General features: G+C 25.5%; 1 protein-coding gene across 2 annotated transcripts in view; it reads left to right on the top strand.

Annotated features, from left to right (window-relative positions):
• Positions 1–21,357, top strand: part of LOC136078078 (uncharacterized protein KIAA0825 homolog) — a 114,102-nt gene that overhangs the window by 77,566 nt on the left and 15,179 nt on the right. For both annotated transcript variants that reach the window (XM_065792915.1, XM_065792916.1), the window contains exons 15-21: positions 5,439–5,575; positions 7,419–7,526; positions 7,692–7,744; positions 7,845–7,992; positions 9,382–9,490; positions 10,413–10,462; positions 10,974–11,020. In XM_065792915.1, the coding sequence (XP_065648987.1) occupies positions 5,439–5,575; positions 7,419–7,526; positions 7,692–7,744; positions 7,845–7,992; positions 9,382–9,490; positions 10,413–10,462; positions 10,974–11,020 (652 nt within the window). The remainder of the gene's footprint in view (positions 1–5,438; positions 5,576–7,418; positions 7,527–7,691; positions 7,745–7,844; positions 7,993–9,381; positions 9,491–10,412; positions 10,463–10,973; positions 11,021–21,357) is intronic.

The following is a 21,357-nucleotide window of genomic DNA, read 5'->3' as shown; positions in this document are numbered from 1 at the left end:
ATTTTGAGTAGAATTTTTTTGCTGTCAAGTCTATCTTTAATTAAACAATAGAGTTTGCATATTGTTAAATAATGCTTAAATAATACCAATGAAGTTATATTTGTTATAAAGTACATCACACATAAATTAAAATTAAAAATCTCAGTGCATAAGAGCCAATGATTTATTTCTTCTATTTAAAAGTTAAATTCAGTACTGGGTTTTTTTTTTTAAATTCCTGTTGAACTTTATCATATTATCCCTTAATTGTACCTTGGTTTTATATATATATATATATATATATATATATATATATATATATATATATATATATATATATATATATATATATATATATATATATATGTAAATAAGTTTAATTTTGCTGTGAGCATATATTCAGCAAGAGTGCTCGATGAATGATATATAATTTATTTTTTGACAAGATTAAATAAAAATAACTACATGATTTTGACTACTAAAAGTTTCATGCGTTTAGCAATCATCAGATAAAAAATACATTGTTTTTTTTTGTTAAAAAATATACTTAATAAACATAATGGCGTTCAAAAACAATTATAAAATTATAACTATTTGCAAGCGTGGTTTGTTTTTTTAATCTTTGGGCTCGTGGTTGTCAAGCAAGAACTTGTTTTCGTGACGGCACTTAGAAATAATTTCTGTTTTTTTATTTAATAATTTCTGCGTACCTTTGTATGATATTATGCAAAGTTTTTCATAAAGGCAAAGCAAGCATTTTTTTGTTACGTTGCTGTAGGCGGGGACTTGTTTAATTATTGACCAAGTTAATTTTGGTGTTATTTTTAAGTTTTCTTTTATCTGCCATATATACTTTGAAAGGGTGGTTGAATTTTTCATCTTTTTGTTTGTGAATGAGTGTTTGTGGTTAGCCCATCTTTTCTTCCATTCACCTTCTGCTAGGCCAATATATACTTTTTATGGGGTGTTAGGGGGGGATACTATACATTTATAAATAACATTAGAGGCTCTACATTTTCCTATTATAGGGCAGTTTTCTTTTTTTATGCAATTGCAGGGTGGGTATTATTTGGTCTTTCTGAACTAATTTTCTTGTTGTGGCTTTTAATGTCATTAAACATTGCAGAAAGTCCTTGCTATTTTTTAAAAACGAAACATGGAAGAAAAACTTAGTACACGACTGCTTTGATGTCACAATGGGTTGCTTTGATGATGCAGAAGTTTGTGAACTGATGGGCCTATATATATTAGACTCACTATCTAAAATAATAAATAAAGAAGACGTTGGACTATATCGTGACGATGGTCTGATGATACTTCGTAAAAAAACTGGATCACAAATTGATAGAATACGAAAAAACATAATTAGAGTTATAAAAACGATCAGTTTTAAAATAGAGATCCAAACAAACCTACCCGCACTCAACTTCTTAGATGTATCCTTTAACTTAGAAAAAAGCTCCTACCAACCTTTGAAAAAACCAAATGAATATCTTCGTTACATCCACTCTGATTCCACCACCCTCCGCAAGTAATAAAGCAAATCCCCATCTCTATCAACAACAGATTATCACAAAATTCCTCGAATGAAAAAACATTTATTTTATCTATACCAGAATACGAAGATGAACTAAGAAGAAATGGCTTCACTAATTTTAATTTAAAGTGTAACCCTCAAAAAAGAGAAAAAAAGACAAGAAAAAGAAATATAATATGGTTGAACCCCCCTTACAGTAAAAGCGTCTCTACTAATGTCGGACATATCTTCCTGAACTTAATCGACAAACACTTTCCAACATCCCACCCCTTAAGTAAACTATTCAATCAAAACACCATCAAATTGAGTTACAGCTGCACCAAAAATATCGAAAGTATAATAAAAAGCCACAACAAGAAAATTAGTTCAGAAAGACCAAATAATACCCACCCTGCAATTGCATAAAAAAAGAAAACTGCCCTATAATAGGAAAATGTAGAGCCTCTAATGTTATTTATAAATGTATAGTATCCCCCCCCCCTAACACCCCAGAAAAAGTATATATTGGCCTAGCAGAAGGTGAATGGAAGAAAAGATGGGCTAACCACAAACACTCATTCACAAACAAAAAGATGAAAAGTTCAACCACCCTTTCAAAGTATATATGGCAGATAAAAGAAAACTTAAAAATAACACCAAAATTAACTTGGTCAATACATATATATATACATATATATATATATATATATATATATATATATATATATATATATATATATATATATATATATATATATATATATATATATATATATATATATATATATATATATATATATATATATATATATATGTATGTATATATATATATATATATATATATATATATATATATATATATATATATATCTTATATATATATGTCTTATATATATATTATATATATATATATATATATATATATATATATATATATTTATTTATTTATTAAGTATATAATCAAGTATATAAAAAATAATTCACTTGATAATAATTAAATTGGGCGTTCAGTTTAAATTAAAAAGCATTTTTTGTTTTGCACAAATAATGAATGGAAAGTTATGAAGTCTTTACTGCTAGATAGACTGATATGGCCTGGTTGTTTTGACATGGAATTACTCTATACATTATAGTATATTTTATCGATATCAAAAAAGTGTTGTGTTTTGTGTGCTTAGTAAATGTAGAAGATACAATTTTTTTTTTTCCTTTCCTTATCTTTACTTCACTTTTGGTAACTAAATTGAGATTTTACGGCATCAGTTGGAGAGTGAAGGAGGAGCAAGAGAAATTTGAAGACAAATAGTAAACATTTATATAACATTCAACAGATAGATTGGAATGTTTACTATTTTCACAAAACATGAGAATAAATTATAAAATTAAAACTTGAAAGAATTTTGAAAAATCAAAAGTTTTAAACCACAAATTTGAAGAATGAGACAAGAAAACTTAGTTTAAAAAATCATGTGTTAAACATTTTTACTGACTTTAATAATAAGTTAAATAATTTTTAAATTTATTTTTTAAGATTAACATTTTAATATTAGTTCGAATGTGAAAACTTGATTTGAAATAAATTTAAATTTTTGAGAAATAAAAATGCGCAATGTTTCATTGTTTCTATTTAATATCAAAGTCACAGTAACATATTTCTTCCGGTGGATAGATTAATGCATTAACAAAAAAACCACAGCTTTTTTGCCTGATTTTACATTTTATTTATTTTATTTTCCCAAACTTTACATGGAAAAAAAGTATTAAAAACAGTATTAAAGCTTAAATTTTGTATTAAAGAGGTAACAAACATTCTGAAATAAATCTGAAATAAACAAAAAAAATATCAGATTTGCAAAGTAAAACAATGAAAAACTCTACAAAAACCTATTAATAAATAATCTTTCAGAAGTTATTTATCATTATAATTGAAAGTTGTGGTAGGATTAGGAAAGTGTTTTGTAATTTCTTTATCAGCAGCATCATCAAATCTTAAAATTTTCTAATTAATTAAAATATATATTTTCTAATTGTGCACTTGTTACAATTTACTTACTTTTTCAAAAAGTCTTTAATGTTTTAGAAAGTTAACAAACCGAATCTTTTCTTTTTACAAAAGATTTCATTCGTAAAATTTTCTTACAAAAACTTATTATCTTACTTATTCTTACTAAGACAATAAGTTTTACCTTAATTACCAGAACAAAGTTTGTATTTCGAAGTTTAGGAGAAAGTGAAGTGAGAGCTGCAAATAAAATTTAAAAAAAGAATGACAATAAATTTCTTTGAATGTAGTGGAGCCTTGGGTAAATTGAAAAAAAATGAATGAAAACAAAACTTTTCTGTAAATTAAAGCACTTAAATAGTTTAAGAAATTCAATCATTAAAAATTTGTATAAAAACATATAAAATGCAAAATTTTTTGCATTTTTTATTTTTTTTTTTTAAGTTTGGTAAATATGAAATGTCACTGATGTGATACTAAGGTTTCTATTTTGATAAGAGTTTATTGAGGGTTAATCTTATATATATATATATATATATATATATATATATATATATATATATATATATATATATATATATATATATATATATATATATATATATATATATATATATATATATATATATATATATATAGATTGTTGCATTTGGGAAGAGCGGAAGGAAAAAAATGATTCTTACGCCAACACATATGTCACTTTTAATTACTTTTGACTTTCGTCCAACATTTGCGTGTTGTCAAAAAGTTAAAACCATTAATTTAATTACAAATTAATCGTTTTTTAAAAAAACCACAAAATCGCAAATTTAATTGACCAAAATGTTTTTAAAAACATGAATGTTTTTAGAACATTCTGAATGTTTTTAACAATATAAACAATGTTTTTATTTTTATTTTTTTTAATAAAATGTTTTTATTTTTAATTTTTTTAATAAAATGTTTTTATTTTTATTTTTTTTACCATAAATCATGGTAAAAAAAAATAAAAATAAAAACAGTTTATTTTTATTTTTTTTATCGCAAGACTCGCAAGGGAGTGCTGCTACATCGACTGACAAATAGCCTGACTCGCAAGGGAGTGCTGCTATATTGACTGACCAATAGCCCGACTGGCAACAGAGTGTTGCTACATCTACTATCTTTTAGCCTGACCCGCAAGGGAGTGCTGCTTCATCGACTGAGGGTTTGTTTTGGGCAGGCAGTCTATCAATTAATAAAAAAAAAAATTCCGGTCTTGCATTTTATTTTTTACTTTTTGTCAACAAAATATGGAAAAAACTTTCTAACAACATATAAGAGTTCTATATATATATATATATATATATATATATATATATATATATATATATATATATATATATATATATATATATATATATATATATATATATATATTTTTTTTTTTTCATATATATATGTATATATATATATTTATATATATATATATATATTATATATATATTTATATTATGTATATATATATATATATATATATATATATATATTTATATATATATATGTATATACATATGTTATATATATGTATAAATGTGTATATATATATATATATATATATTGATATATATATATATTGATATATATATATATATATATATATATATATATATATATATATATATATATATATATATATATATATATATATATATATATATATATATAGATATACATATATATATATATATATAGATATACATATATATATATATATATATATATATATATATATATATATATATATATATATATATATATATATATATATATATATATATATATATATATATATATATGTATATATATAGAGAGAGAGACATATATATACACACATATATATTGATATATGTGTGTATGTAAATATATTTATACACCTATATAACACACTATTATAATTTTAAATTTTACTATGGATTCTAGAATTTTAAAGCCAGCTTATGAGTTAATTTTTGAAAAAGATCGTGTTCGAGCTACACCTTCATTTAATTTTACAAAGATTCAATCACTTCCCTGTGGTTGTGCTACAGCTCCAGGAGATGAAGAGAAAGCTTTTAAAAGTATAAAAATATTTACTTTTTTTTATTTTAACATTTTTTATTAAGTTATTAAGTGAATTTATTGGTTTTATAATATAGAATAGATGCATTAAGTCATACAAAATTTACATTTCAAGGTGTATTGATTGGTTTAATTTAAGTCTTTGGTTTATTAAACAGTTTTAAAAAATGATTAAGCATTTGCTTCATTGAATTATTTAAATTTCAGTCAACACAATAAAGAAGTGTAACAACGATTAAATAATATGCAAGTTCTGAGATTTGCAATTTAAAATTTGAAATGTTAATATGTCAAGTTTATTCACACCACAAAACACTATAACACTGTTTTTTATATTGTTAAAATAGCTTCAGTTTTTAGAAATGAAATTTAAATAGAAAAGGTTAGACTTTACTTTTAATTGTTAAATAGAAAAAACTTAAAAAGATTGAAAACAGATTGAAAAAGTAGTTCATTCACTAAAAAAATCTCATTTTATTGTGCGACCATACAGTTTGTATAAAAACTTTTATAAAATTTTCAAAGTTTGCTTCTTTTTTTTTTTAAATCCGTTAGTCCATTTGATGATGTTTATAAAATAATACCCAAGTTTTTTATTTTTTTATTTTTTTAATGCATTATTTAAAAAAAACAACTATAAAAGAGTTTAATTTATCAAAAAAAAGAAAATAGAAAATTTATGAAATTAATAAAAAAATTAAAAAATTATAATAGTGAAATTGAAACCATCAAGAATAATATATTTTGATTCAGTTTTCAGTTGTATTACAAATCTACTTGTATACAGCTGATATATTTTATCATCTCTCATGGTACAATATAATGTTATATTTTGAGATATATAATAAGAAAATGGCATTGTAGAAATTTGTTCAAAACTCACCCATGAAAAACAAAACACACAACTGTGAAACCATGAAATCCTCAAAACACACAACTGTGGAACCATGAATGTTAAACTTAAATTAAAACAAGATAAAAGTTAAGTAAACATTTACATGGTTACTGTTTCTTTTATAATGCAGAACTTGGAAATGTTGTTACAAATGCTCATAAAATACCTAGAATGTTTAGTGCCATTACTCTAAGAAAGTAAGTTAATAGAAAAGTTTAAAATAAGTCAATAGAAAAATTGGGATGAAATCATATTCCAGTTTATCATGTGTATCATGTAACTAAATGAATTCTTAAATCTTCAATAAAAACTGTGATGTCTCCCATTAAATTTTAAAATAGTCTTTAAATGGTATAAATTTATTGTAATGTCAAGTTTCCGAAGCCCATACAAAAATTATTTATTATAATGTTTCTTAAGTATTCAAAATCTATATAAAATTATTTATTATGCTTCTCTAGTTTCGGAAGCTTATACAAAAAGTATTTATTATAATGTTTCTTGGCTAGCTTCACAAATATGTTTTTGTTAGTTAAGTTCTATCAAATATGCTTTTATTAGTTGAGTTCTATCAAATATGTTTTTATTAGTTGAGTTCTATCAAATATGTTTTTATTAGTCGAGTTCTATCAAATATATTATTATTAGTTGAGTTCTATCAAATATGTTTTTATTAGTTCTGATGAGTTACTCAAAGTATTGATACCTATAAAGCAGTTCTAATGAGTTACTCAAAATATTGATACATATCAAGCAATTCTGATGAGTTAATCATAGATTAAATTTTGAAGCAACTTTATTATGGTTACCCAAAAGAATTGTATGAAATACAACAATATGAACCTTTATGAAGAAACCATACTTTAATCTAATTAAACTATTTTTTTAATTCTGAATTCCCTTATTGTTAATTTTTAATTTTTACTTCTAAACTTTTACTTTATTAGGTTGGCCTATACAGTTGCGTGATTGTTTGATGCTTACTTTAAATTCTTTGGTTGACAACATTGTTATCTTTCCAAAAGTTATATGGATTTTATTGGTTTATGTTAGAGGTTACTTTTGTCATAATTCTTAGTTGTTTTTTTTATATAAATTTTTTATACCCTTTTAAAAACTTTTAACAAAAATTTTAAATGTTTTATGGAAGTCTATCTTTTGGTTAGGTTCGTGTTAGGAACTGATAAGTGCACTTATGTAATATTTTAGTTTATTTTTAGATGAGTGCAATTTTGCACCTTCATGGATTAAACAAAAGCAACTTGGAACCAAAGTAAATTTATTAGGTTTTATTTGTATAAGTTAACTAAGATTTTTATTGTTGATAGTGGATCATTCATTATGTCATGTGAACTAAGATCCGTTTTTTTAAGGTACTTGCTTCTTTGCTGTATAATTGGTTATCAAATCCATGTAATATAACATACCTTTCTTATAATGCTGATATTTCATCAGAAACACTTGACAAAGTTAAAATGTTTTCTGAATTACTGTGGCATGTTGTGTATAATTTGACTTATGGTAATACTTACAAAATCTGCTTTTATTTAAATATGTTTTGTAGTTCTTAATATACATGTTGTTTTTCTCAATGTTTAATAGAGTATTATTTAAACATTATATCACAACAGTTAGCAATATTGTTATCACTTTAGAATTTATGCACTTATTACAAGACATCTAAAAATTTTTATCACTTTTGTATTTATGCAATTATTACAAGACATCTAAAATTTTTTATCACTTTTGTATTTATGCACTTATTACAAGACATCTAAAAATTTTTATCACTTTTGTATTTATGCACTTCTCGGTGTAGTTAAGGCAATTTTAAAATATTATAGCGTCTGTATGATATTTTGTTGACTATGACATATTTCCGTTAAATGATCAGGTGTGTGAATTATTATAAAACAAAAAAAAAATTAAAATGATAAATTTTGCGGTATTATAAAATATAAATGCTTATAGCGATAAAATCCAGACCTAAGATTCCTTTTTTTTTTTAAAAAAAATCTTAAAATCACAATCGCTTGTCCAAATTTTAACAAGATTTTGAATAAATACATTTTTAGGTGATATGAACATTATAGTTTAAAAATATGACCTGTTCTGATTGGCAATTTTTTTAAATTATAAGCTCTTTCTTGATCGGAATTCAATTATTTTTTGTGAAAATTGATAGAAATATTGTGTTTTGACAACTATATATAGTTAATATACATCAGAAACGATTAGAACTAGGATCAATAGTAAATTAATGAACTTTTTCAAAAGATTTTAACTAAATTCATGTTAACGCTGATGAGCGGAATTAATCTTAAGACTCCAAAATGGTGTTCTTTAGATTCACTATTACTGGTAGTAAAAAGGTTTTGAAATTTATATAAAAAAGAAAAGTTTCTTTAAATATTAAAAAAGCCTGAAGCAATAAAAGTTATACCATTTAAAGCTCTTGTTTGGACATACTACGCTAAGAAAACTATACTAATTACAAATAATAGTATTTGAATAATTTGTAAATCGCCTTAATTACACTGAGTTATTACAAGACATCTAAAATTTTAGTAAAAGTTTCTTTATATTTATTGTGTTAAAGTATGGAAAAGTCTATGTATATTTATTAATTTTAGTTTTATACACTGTTGATTTTGTTATAATATTGTTGATAAATAATTGTTTTGATATTGTTGATATATATATATATATATATATATATATATATATATATATATATATATATATATATATATATTAAAACATAAAAAAATTAAACATCAAAGTTAAACAAATATTGAAATAAAATTTTATTTATTTATATAATTTTTTAAATCATTTGAGCAATTTTATAAATTTTACTGAAAATTCAAAAGTTTAAGTTTCAATGGATGTAAATAATTTTGTTTGTAGATGTTACAGAAAACCCAAAAGTTTCAATGGATGTGTACAAATATTTGCAAAATTCATCAGAGATAATCATGAAAAAGCTTTCTGATTTAGATGCATGGTGTAACCTCAAGTATGCTTTTATTGAAAGTATAAGTACATAAAAGTCTGTATTTTATTTTTTAGTTAAATAAAACACTTGTAAATGATAAAAAGAGCTTATAAAGAATTGTTTCTCATAAGAGATACAATTTTAAAAAATCTGAGAGAAACTTGAGTAAGGTTTCAAAGTATCGCTAACAAAAAAATTTGAAAGTAAATTTTTGTTAAGTAAAAACTAGTAAATAATGTAAAAAAATAAAAAATAAGTAATGAAAACAAAATTTTTTTAGCAACCATGAAGCATGATCATGCTTATGTGGTTGTCATGCTGATACGGTTGTTGAACTTATTTTAATAAAGCAAAGTTGTTACCAAGTTTTCACCTACAACTAAAAGAATTGTCAAAAACAGTCATGTTTATGGTGGTATTTATTATATTAATAAATATAATAAATAAAAGTATTTTATATTTTATTTTGATGTGTTAATGATCTTGTCTCTAATCATTGTCAACACATAGTTTTGTTCTCTAATGTTACATAAAGCTAGCCAAAATCATTTATGTAGGCAAGAACCATATTATGTAGGGCAATTTGCAGTAAATACTTGCTACAAGCAACTTAAAAATAGTTTTTTACAACGATTAAACAATAGTTGTAAAAAAGATTATATTTTTTTTTAGCATACATCAGTGCTAGTTTTTTTTAGCATACATCAATGTTAGAAGTGACTCTAAAAATTTCTAAAAACCAATTTTAACTGACTCAAGAAATACACTTGTGGAGGGTAAAGATAGATTGTTTATAGGACCATGGTACCCTTCATTCTTTAGTCCTCTTCCTCAGAAAAAAACCTACTTACTGTATCACTAAATTATAAGTTCTTTAAAAACTGATCTTTGCATTTATATTTTCAATTTTACAAAAATTATAAAGATTTGTTAATTATATTAGGAAACATGAAATTGATTTAAATGAAGGCAATCATCTTCTTATTGAGAAAAGTATGTTTTTTTTGTTTGTTTGTTTTTAATTTTATGTATATTTAATACATTATATTTAATATCATACACTTTATTACTTGATATATTTCAAGTTGACCAATTACAAATGTTGATATACTTTACCAATTGACCAATTACAAATGTTGGTATACTTTACTAACTAATCAATTACAAATGTTGATATACTTTACCAATTGACCAATTACAAATGTTGATATACTTTACCAATTGACCAATTACAAATGTTGGTATACTTTACTAACTAATCAATTACAAATGTTGATATACTTTACCAATTGACCAATTACAAATGTTGATATACTTTACCAATTGACCAATTACAAATGTTGGTATACTTTACTAACTAATCAATTACAAATGTTGATATACTTTACCAATTGACCAATTACAAATGTTGATATACTTTACCAATTGACCAATTACAAATGTTGATATACTTTACCAATTGACCAATTTAAAATGTTGATTTTTGTTTATTTTGTTGTTCTAGAAAATGATTCATTGCAATTTATTTATTCATTATTGAAGCATAATAAGGTGAGAAAATTTAATATTTGTGAACTTTATAAAACTTAATATGGTTTATGAACTTTATAAAACTTGATATGGTTTGTGAGATTTAATATAAATTTAAGATAGTTAGTGAATTTTATTGAATATGGTTATTAATAAATTTTTTTGTAATTAATAAATACTAATATTTACAACTTAGATATAAATAATATATTGTATATAAATATATATATATATATATATATATATATATATATATATATATATATATATATATATATATATATATATATATATATATATATGTATATATATATATGTTGGGCCTAAGAAAAAGCAAAATTATATAAAAAATAATTATTTTGGATTTTACTGGGTAGAAAATGACATTTTTTAACTAAAAATGAAAAGAAATCTGCAATTTTACAAAGTTTAAAAATATATATATATTTTTATGTTTTTTATTAACCAATAAAAAGTTTTAAGAATAGAAACATATCTTTTTTTGAAAGTAGAGCGGGTTTGCATGCACTCATATTTATATATATATATATAAATATATATATATATATATATATATATAAATATATATATATATATATATATATAAATATATATATATATATATATATATATTTATATATATATATATATATATATATATATATATATATATATATATATATATATATATATATATATATATATATATATATATACACAGTATCGGACAAAACGAGTGCAACCAAATAATGCTAATTTAGTTTCTTTATATAAAAGTGCTGCATTTTTTCAATTTAGAGAAATAACTATGTAACTGTTTAGAGACAAAGTTCTTCAAGTTTTATTCATCACAAAGTTCATTATTTGTACACGAAAATTAATAAATTAATCAAAAGTATTAAAAAAAGTTGATTTCCTTCTGGAAAAAACAATTGCAACTCAACAAAATGTTGACCAAGCTGTATTTTGCTATCAATATTTTGTGGAGAATCCTTTGTTGTCGATCACAGCCTTGCATCTTCGAGGCATAGATTCGATCAGGTGATCAATCAAACTTTGTGAAATTGCTGCCCAGGCCTTTTGGATTTGTTCAAACAGTTGATCCTTATTACGAACACCTTCACGATTAATTCTGCGGTTGACGATCTCCCACAGGTTCTCGATAGGGTTGAGATCCGGAGATTGAGGCGGCCAATCTATCACTGATAGGTGGTTGTCTTGAAACCACTGCTTGACTACTTTTGCAGTGTGTTTCGGATCCTTGTCTTGCTGAAAAACCCATTTTATTGGCATATTCCATTCAGCATGAGGTAACATAACATCTTTCAGGATATTTTTATACATGAAACGGTCCATTATTCCATCGTTTTGATGTATTGGACCTAGACCGTTAGTAGAAAAACACCTCCAGACCATTACATTGCCTTCACCATGCTTCACGGTTTTATGGCAGTAACGTAAATCGAGGTGTTTTCCGGTCGGTCGATGTACACGGCAAATGCCATCGCTCCCAATGATGTTGAACTTCGATTCATCACTGAACAGGACAGTTCGCCATTTCTGCACATTCCAGTCAAAATGAGATGTTGCAAACAGGAGTCTTTTCTTCTGGTTTTTTAGTGAAATCAGTGGTTTCTTTGCAGGGCGTCGAGAAAACAATCCGGCTTCAACAGCACGTCGTCTGATTGTTTGGATACAGGCAGCTCTAATTGCTTTTGTATCTCGACTGATGATATCCAGGGACCCTTCTTGACGGATCTGACGATCATAGAATCCTCTCTAGAAGTGGTGGAACGCGGTCTTCCACCTTTGTTGTCTGCTGCCAACTTCCTCGTAGAACGATATTTGGAACATAGTCTTGATACAGTCCATTTTTTCACGCGATATTTATCAGAAATACTTTTTGTGACATTCCACTTATGTAATTGCCAATAATTTTCTTTCTTAGTTCCAATCCAAGACTGTCGGGAGCCATTTTTGCACTTGAAGTCATAAAAATAATAAAAATAAATAATCATGCTTCTCAAGGCTTACCATGTTACATTTACCTTGTGATGATACAATAATGCTCTGTAGAACACAACATCTTGGTTGGATGTGGACTGTATTGATGTAATGAAACACTTGTTGTATTTCACTTCTTGTATTGATGTTCTTGGGTAAAACACTTTGATAAAACTCACTTCGATAAACTGTCTTGATAATACTGACTGATTGACTTCCATATACTGACTGAATTACATGTCAATTTACATGTCTCTTATATAGTAAAATGAACCTGTGTCAGGCCTTGTTACGAGATTTCGCTGCGTAGCGAAAACGCGTAGTGCATTTCTAAGTAACTCAACTCAGCAAATATATTTTGCATCGTTAGAAGTTATATTGCGTCACTAGCGTCTTTTTAAGTACCGCATTGTAATTAAAGTTATTTTATTAACGCGTTAAAAATCATACAAACAGTTTGTTTTCTTCTCAGTATAACAAAAGTTACAAAAACAAACTAAGTTCTTATTAAAAATATCATTTTTTTTAGTTTTTTCAAATATGAACTAAATTTTATTTTGAAAAAAATATTTTTTTCATGAAACGTAAAATATTTGTTTATTTTCTTATGATTTTATATTTGGTTTTTGGTTATTTTATTAACTGTTAATACATTTTTTCTTATTTAATTTGTGAACTCTTTTTAATAATGTTTTTAAACAATAAAGTTTTTTTTGTTATTTATCAGTTACCGATAACATATTCGTGATCATAATTTATTTTTGTAAATTAAATGAACGTCATTAAAACTTTACGTTATTGAATTAACAATAAACATAATATCTTATTAATAAAATATTTACATCAAAATAAATCGTGCATTTTTTAAACTTATTATGACTAAAAATAATTTTTATATTTAAAAGGAATTTATATATTTAATTCCTTAAGATAAAACTTAAAACACTTTTTTTTTTAAACTAATTTTTAATAGCAAAAAAAAATTAATGAAACAAACTGTTTCTTTAACAAAAAAATCTATTATTTTACAATTGCGGTTAAATGCTTTTACTTATGACTTTATTTCTTCTGAATAAACATCACGTTAACGGTAGTCAAAAGATAATTTAAATATTCTAAAAGATATAAGTTTTTGCGTAGCGCAAAACTGCTGAACGCGTAGGCAAATCGCCTTTTCGCAAGCAAAATGCGAGCTGCGTAGCGCCTCTTAACAAGGCCTGCTGTGTGAATCTTTTCTGGAAGATTCTAGATGCTTCTTTTCGATGCTTCTGGAAGCTTCTGGATGCGTCTGGATGCTTCTGAATGTTTCTGGATGCTACTGGATGCTTCTTCTGGAAACTTCTGGAAGCTTCTGCATGCTTCTGGAAACTTCTGGATACTTCCTTTAATTATTAAAAATCTTCCGTGACGTTGACACGGACCAGACTTAAGAAAATGAAACAAACCAAAAAAGTTGCACTTGTTTTGTCCGCTGCAAAATGGCACTTGTCAACGAAATTCTGCCTGTGTGCTGTCACCTGTCAGCTGATTGCTCATGTCATAGCATGCTATGACTCCAGACTCCTGAACTGTTTGCTGTTGTAGTATAGTTCGTTTCATTTTTAAGACATGTAAAATTAGGAACACTTTTTCGCATTGTTCGATGTTGGTTGCAAATGTTTTGTCCAATACTGTATATATATCATGGTCTACTATATTACACGGCCATCTATGTTACATTTTAGAGGCCGCAATATGATAATGCAATATTAAAAAAACATTAAATATATGTATGTATGTGTATACACACAAATATATATGTATATATATATATATATATATATATATATATATATATATATATATATATATATATATATATTTATATATTTATATATATATATATTTATATATATATATATATTTATATATATATATGTAAAATGCTATTTTAGACAATTTATTAATATTAGCAAAGCTGAATATTATGGTTAACAAATGTGTTGCTTATGGTTGTAAAACTGGATACAACAGTTCTTTGGAAGATATAAATATTTCTTCTTTTCATTTTCCGTTAAAAAATCAACAGTTGTTGAATTATTGGGTTCGTTTTGTAAACCGTAGTGATTGCGTGCCTTCACCAAATTCTGTCTTATGTGAAAAAGCATTTTAATGAAAAGTACATTATTCCAGGTATAAAATGGAAGTTAAATTGGAATTTAAACCCTATTCCTGAAATTTTCTCAAGGGAATGCTTACAATGGCCTTCCACACTACCATCACTTATTGCTTTAAAAAGATCACCTAAAACTTGTATTTATCAAGAAGATGAACTTAGTTTTTTTTTCTGAAAATGATAAAATAACTGAATGGAACAAGATAAACAGTAAACATTCACCAGAAGGTTTTCAATTTAAAAAACATCTCAGTTGTGTTATTTATTACAATTTAATATTTGATCCTTTAACACATTTTCCTTTTGCTCTTGAATCAATAAAAATTGATCATTGTTTATGTGTAGCTTTGCAATACAAAGGAAAAAATGTTCCATTTTCTCCGTGGTTAACTTAAGTTCATAATGGCAAGTTAACGAGTTTGAGTATGCTAGAAAATCTTGCATCGTACATAAAAAACACAGCGTCTTCTAATAGAAATATACTTTTTGAAGAAATAAATAGTAGAATATACTATAAAGCAAAGGGTCAATTACAATATTCTGCAGATATGATCAGACATTCAGACTTTATATTATTAAGATATACATCTAAACAATCATATGAAATTTTACTTGAATCATTTCCATTACCTTCGATTTCTTTATTAAATAAAATAAAACAAGGTGGAGTTGATGCAATAAAAGCTGTTAAAACACTTTGTGAGAAGGGTTTAATACATGAAGATATAATACTAATTGTAGATGAATTTTATCTTCAGAAACAGGCACAATATTATAGTGGTGCCTACAGCTGTGGCCAAAAATTAAAGACCACTCTTTTTTTTTTCAAAATTTATTTTTAACCTCAGTATAATTTTATTTTGGAAAAAGGTATCAAAAAAAGAAAAACATTTTTAGAAAGAATTTTTATTGTATTTTATATTTATTATAAAAGAATTTATAATTTTTTTACAAAATAATGTTAAAAAATTAAAAAACTGACTTGTAAAAAATATAAATGGGAAAAAAAATTGGACAAAATTTTAAGACCACTTTCAAAACTATTTCAAAAAGCAATAAAAAAATAATTTAGAAACGTGTTGTTCCTCCATTTATTTTCAAGCACTCTTGAACTCGTTCTGGTATTGAATTCATTAAAGTTTTGATTACTTCATCAGGCACATTTTTCAAATGATGAGAGATAGAAGATTTCAAATCTTCCGAATTGTAAAGTTGTTCTTTACCAAGCTTGTGATCAAGCCACGACTATAAATTCTCTATTGGATTCAAGTCTGGACTATTGGCAGGCCATGGAAGTACTTGAATTTTATTAGAATTGAACGCTATCAACATGCGCTTTATGACACGGCGCATTATCTTGCTGGAAAATAAATCCATCTTGCAACTGCCATAAATCAATGCTAGGAATAAGCGAGTTTTCCAAAATTTCGACGTACCTTTCTTTGTTGAGTCTACCATCGAATAAATGAAAAACGCCAACTCCACAGGCACTCATACAGGCCCAAATATCTATTGAACCACTGCCTTGTTTTGTTCGTTTCAAAATGCATGATTCATCGAACTGTTCGCTTGGAAGTCTACGCAACATTACACGACCTTTTCTGTTGTCTACCTCAACGTTCATTTCATTACTAAAGACCACACGGCTCCACTGATGTGTTGACCAATTTTTATGTAGTTTGCACCACTCTTTCCTGGCAAATTTTTGTTTTTTATTTAAGCTTGTTTTTTTTGCAGCAGCATACCATAAATAATTTAAATTGTGGAGGACCCTTCGCACAGTTCTAGGGCTTGCTTTCAGACCATTTGACAGTGTCCATTTCGTAGGCAAGTTTCTAGATGATGCTTGTCTGTTTTCTTTTATTAATCTCACTAACGAGCGAACATCAGGATCATTTGAAATTTTATTGCGTCCAGTCCTATGACGATCATTAATTGACCGGGTCTCTTTGTGTCGTTGAATTATGTTAATAATGCAAGAGTGAGACCTTCCGAGCTTTTCTGCTATTTGTCTGATGCTATAACCTTCTTCTTTTAATACAAGAGCTGCGTATCTGTCTTTTTCTTCGATCTTTGCACGCATTTTTGCAATATTTTTATATCCTTATTGCAATTCAAAAAATAAATGTTTATTTGATATCGAAACTCAGGTTTCGACATTTGATTTTATAGCCAACGTAATAAGCAATTAAGACAGTTAAAAAAAATAATGGATTATTATTTTTAATAAGTGCAAATTAAAGATTCGAAAGTGGTCGTTAAATTTTGTCCAATTTATTTAAAGAAGATTTATAAGTACTCATCAGTTTTTTAATAAGTTAAACGCTATATAATTAGAATTAGATTAAAAAAATGGTACCACTTTAATCCCTATGTTTTAATTAACAAGATATTAAAAAAAAATTTAATATGTCAATTATAATCTTCTTAATTTTAATTTAAAGATTAAGAAACCAACTAAAAAATGAGTGGTCTTTAATTTTTGGCCACCGCTGTATGTGGGTGCAGATGACAATTGCACTCTTTCTTTATCTGGTTTTCAAATTCGAGGCGTTGTTACCGACAATCATCAAGCAAATGTAAATGCATTTAGTTTACTTCATTCCAAATTTGGTAATCAGTCAAATTTATTTATCATCCTGATAGTCCAAATATTAAAATATATTTATTTTATGATAGTGTTCATAATGTTAAAAAATCAGAAATAATTTATTACACTGCAAAAAACTTGTCTTTCCAAATTGGAATGAAGTAAACTAAATGCATTTACATTTACTTACAATATAAAAGATGATGTCTATAACTATCCAGCTGGTTATATAACTTGGGGAGATTTTCATCTTCTACATTCTAAAGATAAACAACTTCAAGATAATTTGAAAGAAGTTCCAAAACTTTAGGCAACTAGCTGATTAGATTGAGCTTTGGCAGAAATCTCCATTTTTTACTTTATCAAAACAAACATCTGCTCACATCACAACTCTGCATTCTCAAGCAATGCTTATAGACGAACATATCGGATATTTGTATGTGCTTACTTCAGTGACCCTATTGAGCAGATATTTTCTCAATATCGACAGATGAGTGGTGGGAGATTACTAGTATGTTTACTAGAAGTTCAACATTCAGAAATTATTTTAGCATGTCGGACTTTAATTAAGGAGAATGTAAATTTTTGGGATGAAGATTTAAAGAACAATTATGATAACCCAATTAATGATGAATTGCTAATAACATTAGATTTAAACTCAAATGAGATATCAGAATTAACTCTATCACCTGAAACAGAAGAAGTTGCAACCACAATTGCTGGTTATATAGCAAAGAAATTAATAAAAAGAAGGAAATGTAGCAATTGCAAGCCTATGCTTGCTACAGATGCAAGCAATATAAATGTTTGTCCATATCTACAAATACTTTCATGAGGTGGTTACTATGCCTTCACTTTCACTTAAGGATTTCATTTGTGGATGTCAAATAATCTTTCAAATTTAATAACTAAACAAGGTGCTAATGTCAAAGATGTATCAAGCTTTGTTTTATCAAAATATTTTCAAACAGTTTGCTTTACTTGCGATTTACACAAAGCATCGGGGTTTAAATTTGCTTCTAAAATTATAATTAATGTCTTTTTTTAACAATAAGCAGAATATAATCAATACCACTCTACGAAAAGATGCTGTTAAAAGTTTTAAAAGTAGACAGAGAGAGAAATAATATCTAAAAAAAAACATAAATAATAACATAAAAAAAAAACACAAATTTTAACCTCTTTTTTTTTTGTAATTTCCCAGTGTTGTCAATTTAAATGTGTAATGTACAAATATATAAAAATATAAGTTATAGATACAAATATATATATATATATATATATATATATATATATATATATATATATATATATATATATATATATATATATATATATATATATATAATATACATATGTATATTATATATATATATATATATATATATATATATTTGTATCTATAACTTATATTTTTATATGTTTATAAATACATAAATCTCTAGTATGAAAGCACAAAATATTTTTGTTTTTTGTGAATACTCATTTGTTCATAATATTCCTACTTGTAATATTATATTTATACTATCTATTTAGTCTAGATGAATTATATGTTTTCTCTATAGTTGCGCAGCCATCTTTTTTTATAATAGGCCTCTTACAATTGGCCTCTAAAATGTAACATACACGGCCGTGTAATATAGTAGGCCATGTAATATAGTAAGCCATGTATATATATATATATATATATATATATATATATATATATATATATATATATATGTGTATATATATATATATATATATATATATATATATATATATATATATATATATATATATATATATGTATATATATATATATATATATATATATATATATATATATATATATATATAAATATATATATATATAAATATATATGCATATATATATGCATATATATATATATATATGCATATATATATATATATATATATATATATATATATATATATATATATATATATATATATATATATAGCAAGCAATTTAATATTGAACAATATGAAATATATGAGTATATATATATATATATATATTTTTCATTTTTTAATTCAAGAAAAACTAATTCTTTTGAAAAAACGTTGTATAGTTTTATTATGCAATCTCTGGCAATCATATGTATGATTGCCATTGGTGATTTGCCTGTTCTGCATCTGGAAACATGGCCACTTGTACGGTTTCTTAAATTGTTTGTTTTTCTAGTATATATAGAAAGTCCATTTTATGATAAACTCTTTAAATAATAAATTACATTTTATTATAAGTCATGTGACTTTTAAGTATTCTAATCAGTGTTATTGAATGTCTCAAAGTTTTTGTGTGAAATTTTTTGATGGATGAATTTGTATGAAATTTTTTGGTAGATGAGGTAGTATGAAATTTTTTAATAGATGACATAGTGTAAAATTTTGTAGAACTTCTGTAAGTTTGACAGTTTATAGAAAAAACTTAAAAACTTGAAACTTCTTTTACCCTTTCAATAGTTAAACTTAATAAAAAATTATTTTCAGTTAAAATAACCAGTTTAGATTGCTATAAAATGTAGTAACCAAATGAAAAACCTCTTTTGAATGTTTATTGTTGCTTGTCCTTGTACTTTTGCATTGGGTCAAATCATTATATTTTAACCAATGGCTTGTGGGGTACCATCTCTGATTTTCCTGATTTTTACATATCATTATCTAAATGATGTAAATAGGTTAAATGTGCAATTTCAGAGTTCCAAGTGCAACGGTTTAGAAATTATAGCCTTACAAACACTCTCAGGTAGCCCCCCTCGGTTCCTCGAATGGTAAAAATAGACAACTTTAAAGCCTTATAACTTTTTTCTAACTTTCAGCAAGTGGCTAATTTTTTCTAGAACTATTTTCTAGATATTTCTGTCTTAAAATTTAGTCCTTACATGTTAGTTTTCTAATTAGCTACAATGGTCTACAACAAATTGGCAAAATATAAGCAGCTTGGTACATTTTAGAAATCAGTTTTATCTAAAAATATATAGTCCACTTTACTAAAAAGTCCCATTTTCAGCCATTTGGGGATGGCTCGTAAATTTTTCTAACACTTTGTATTGATCTGATGTTAACAGCAAATAAGGCCATTAGATCTAACTATATAAAAATGTAAACATCACAAACTTGTCATGTTCACAACAAAAATGGCACCATTTTTTATTAACCCTATTTTTCAATTATCAGGGCTGAATAGTGTTATTGGAAACCAGTGCGCCTCCAACCTGCTTTCTGGCCCATGTGAGGGATGTAACCCACTATCTGTAATTTGTTTTACAAAATTTTATATAATTGCTATAAAAACCATTTCTAGCCCAGCATTGTTGTTTATGTGAAAAGCATAGTTATCTTTTTTACAAAATTCTTGTATTCTCCCTTAATAATGGCAATACATAATAATGTAGTTGAAAACAATTATATATGATAATTCATTTCATCCTTTTTTTAATAAGATAAGAGTAAAATCCTCTAGTGTTTTTGAGCTAAGGGTCATGTAACGTGGCAATAATGTCACTAACTGGATACCAATAGATATCTGTGGTTGTTGGATACTTGAAATAATTGCCTGCTTTTTGTAAACAGCTAATACAAACTGTGTCACCTTTAAGATCA

This window comes from Hydra vulgaris, chromosome 03 (assembly GCF_038396675.1).
Source record: "Hydra vulgaris chromosome 03, alternate assembly HydraT2T_AEP".
NCBI lineage: Eukaryota > Metazoa > Cnidaria > Hydrozoa > Anthoathecata > Hydridae > Hydra > Hydra vulgaris.
This window is presented reverse-complemented; position numbering and strand designations above follow the sequence as displayed.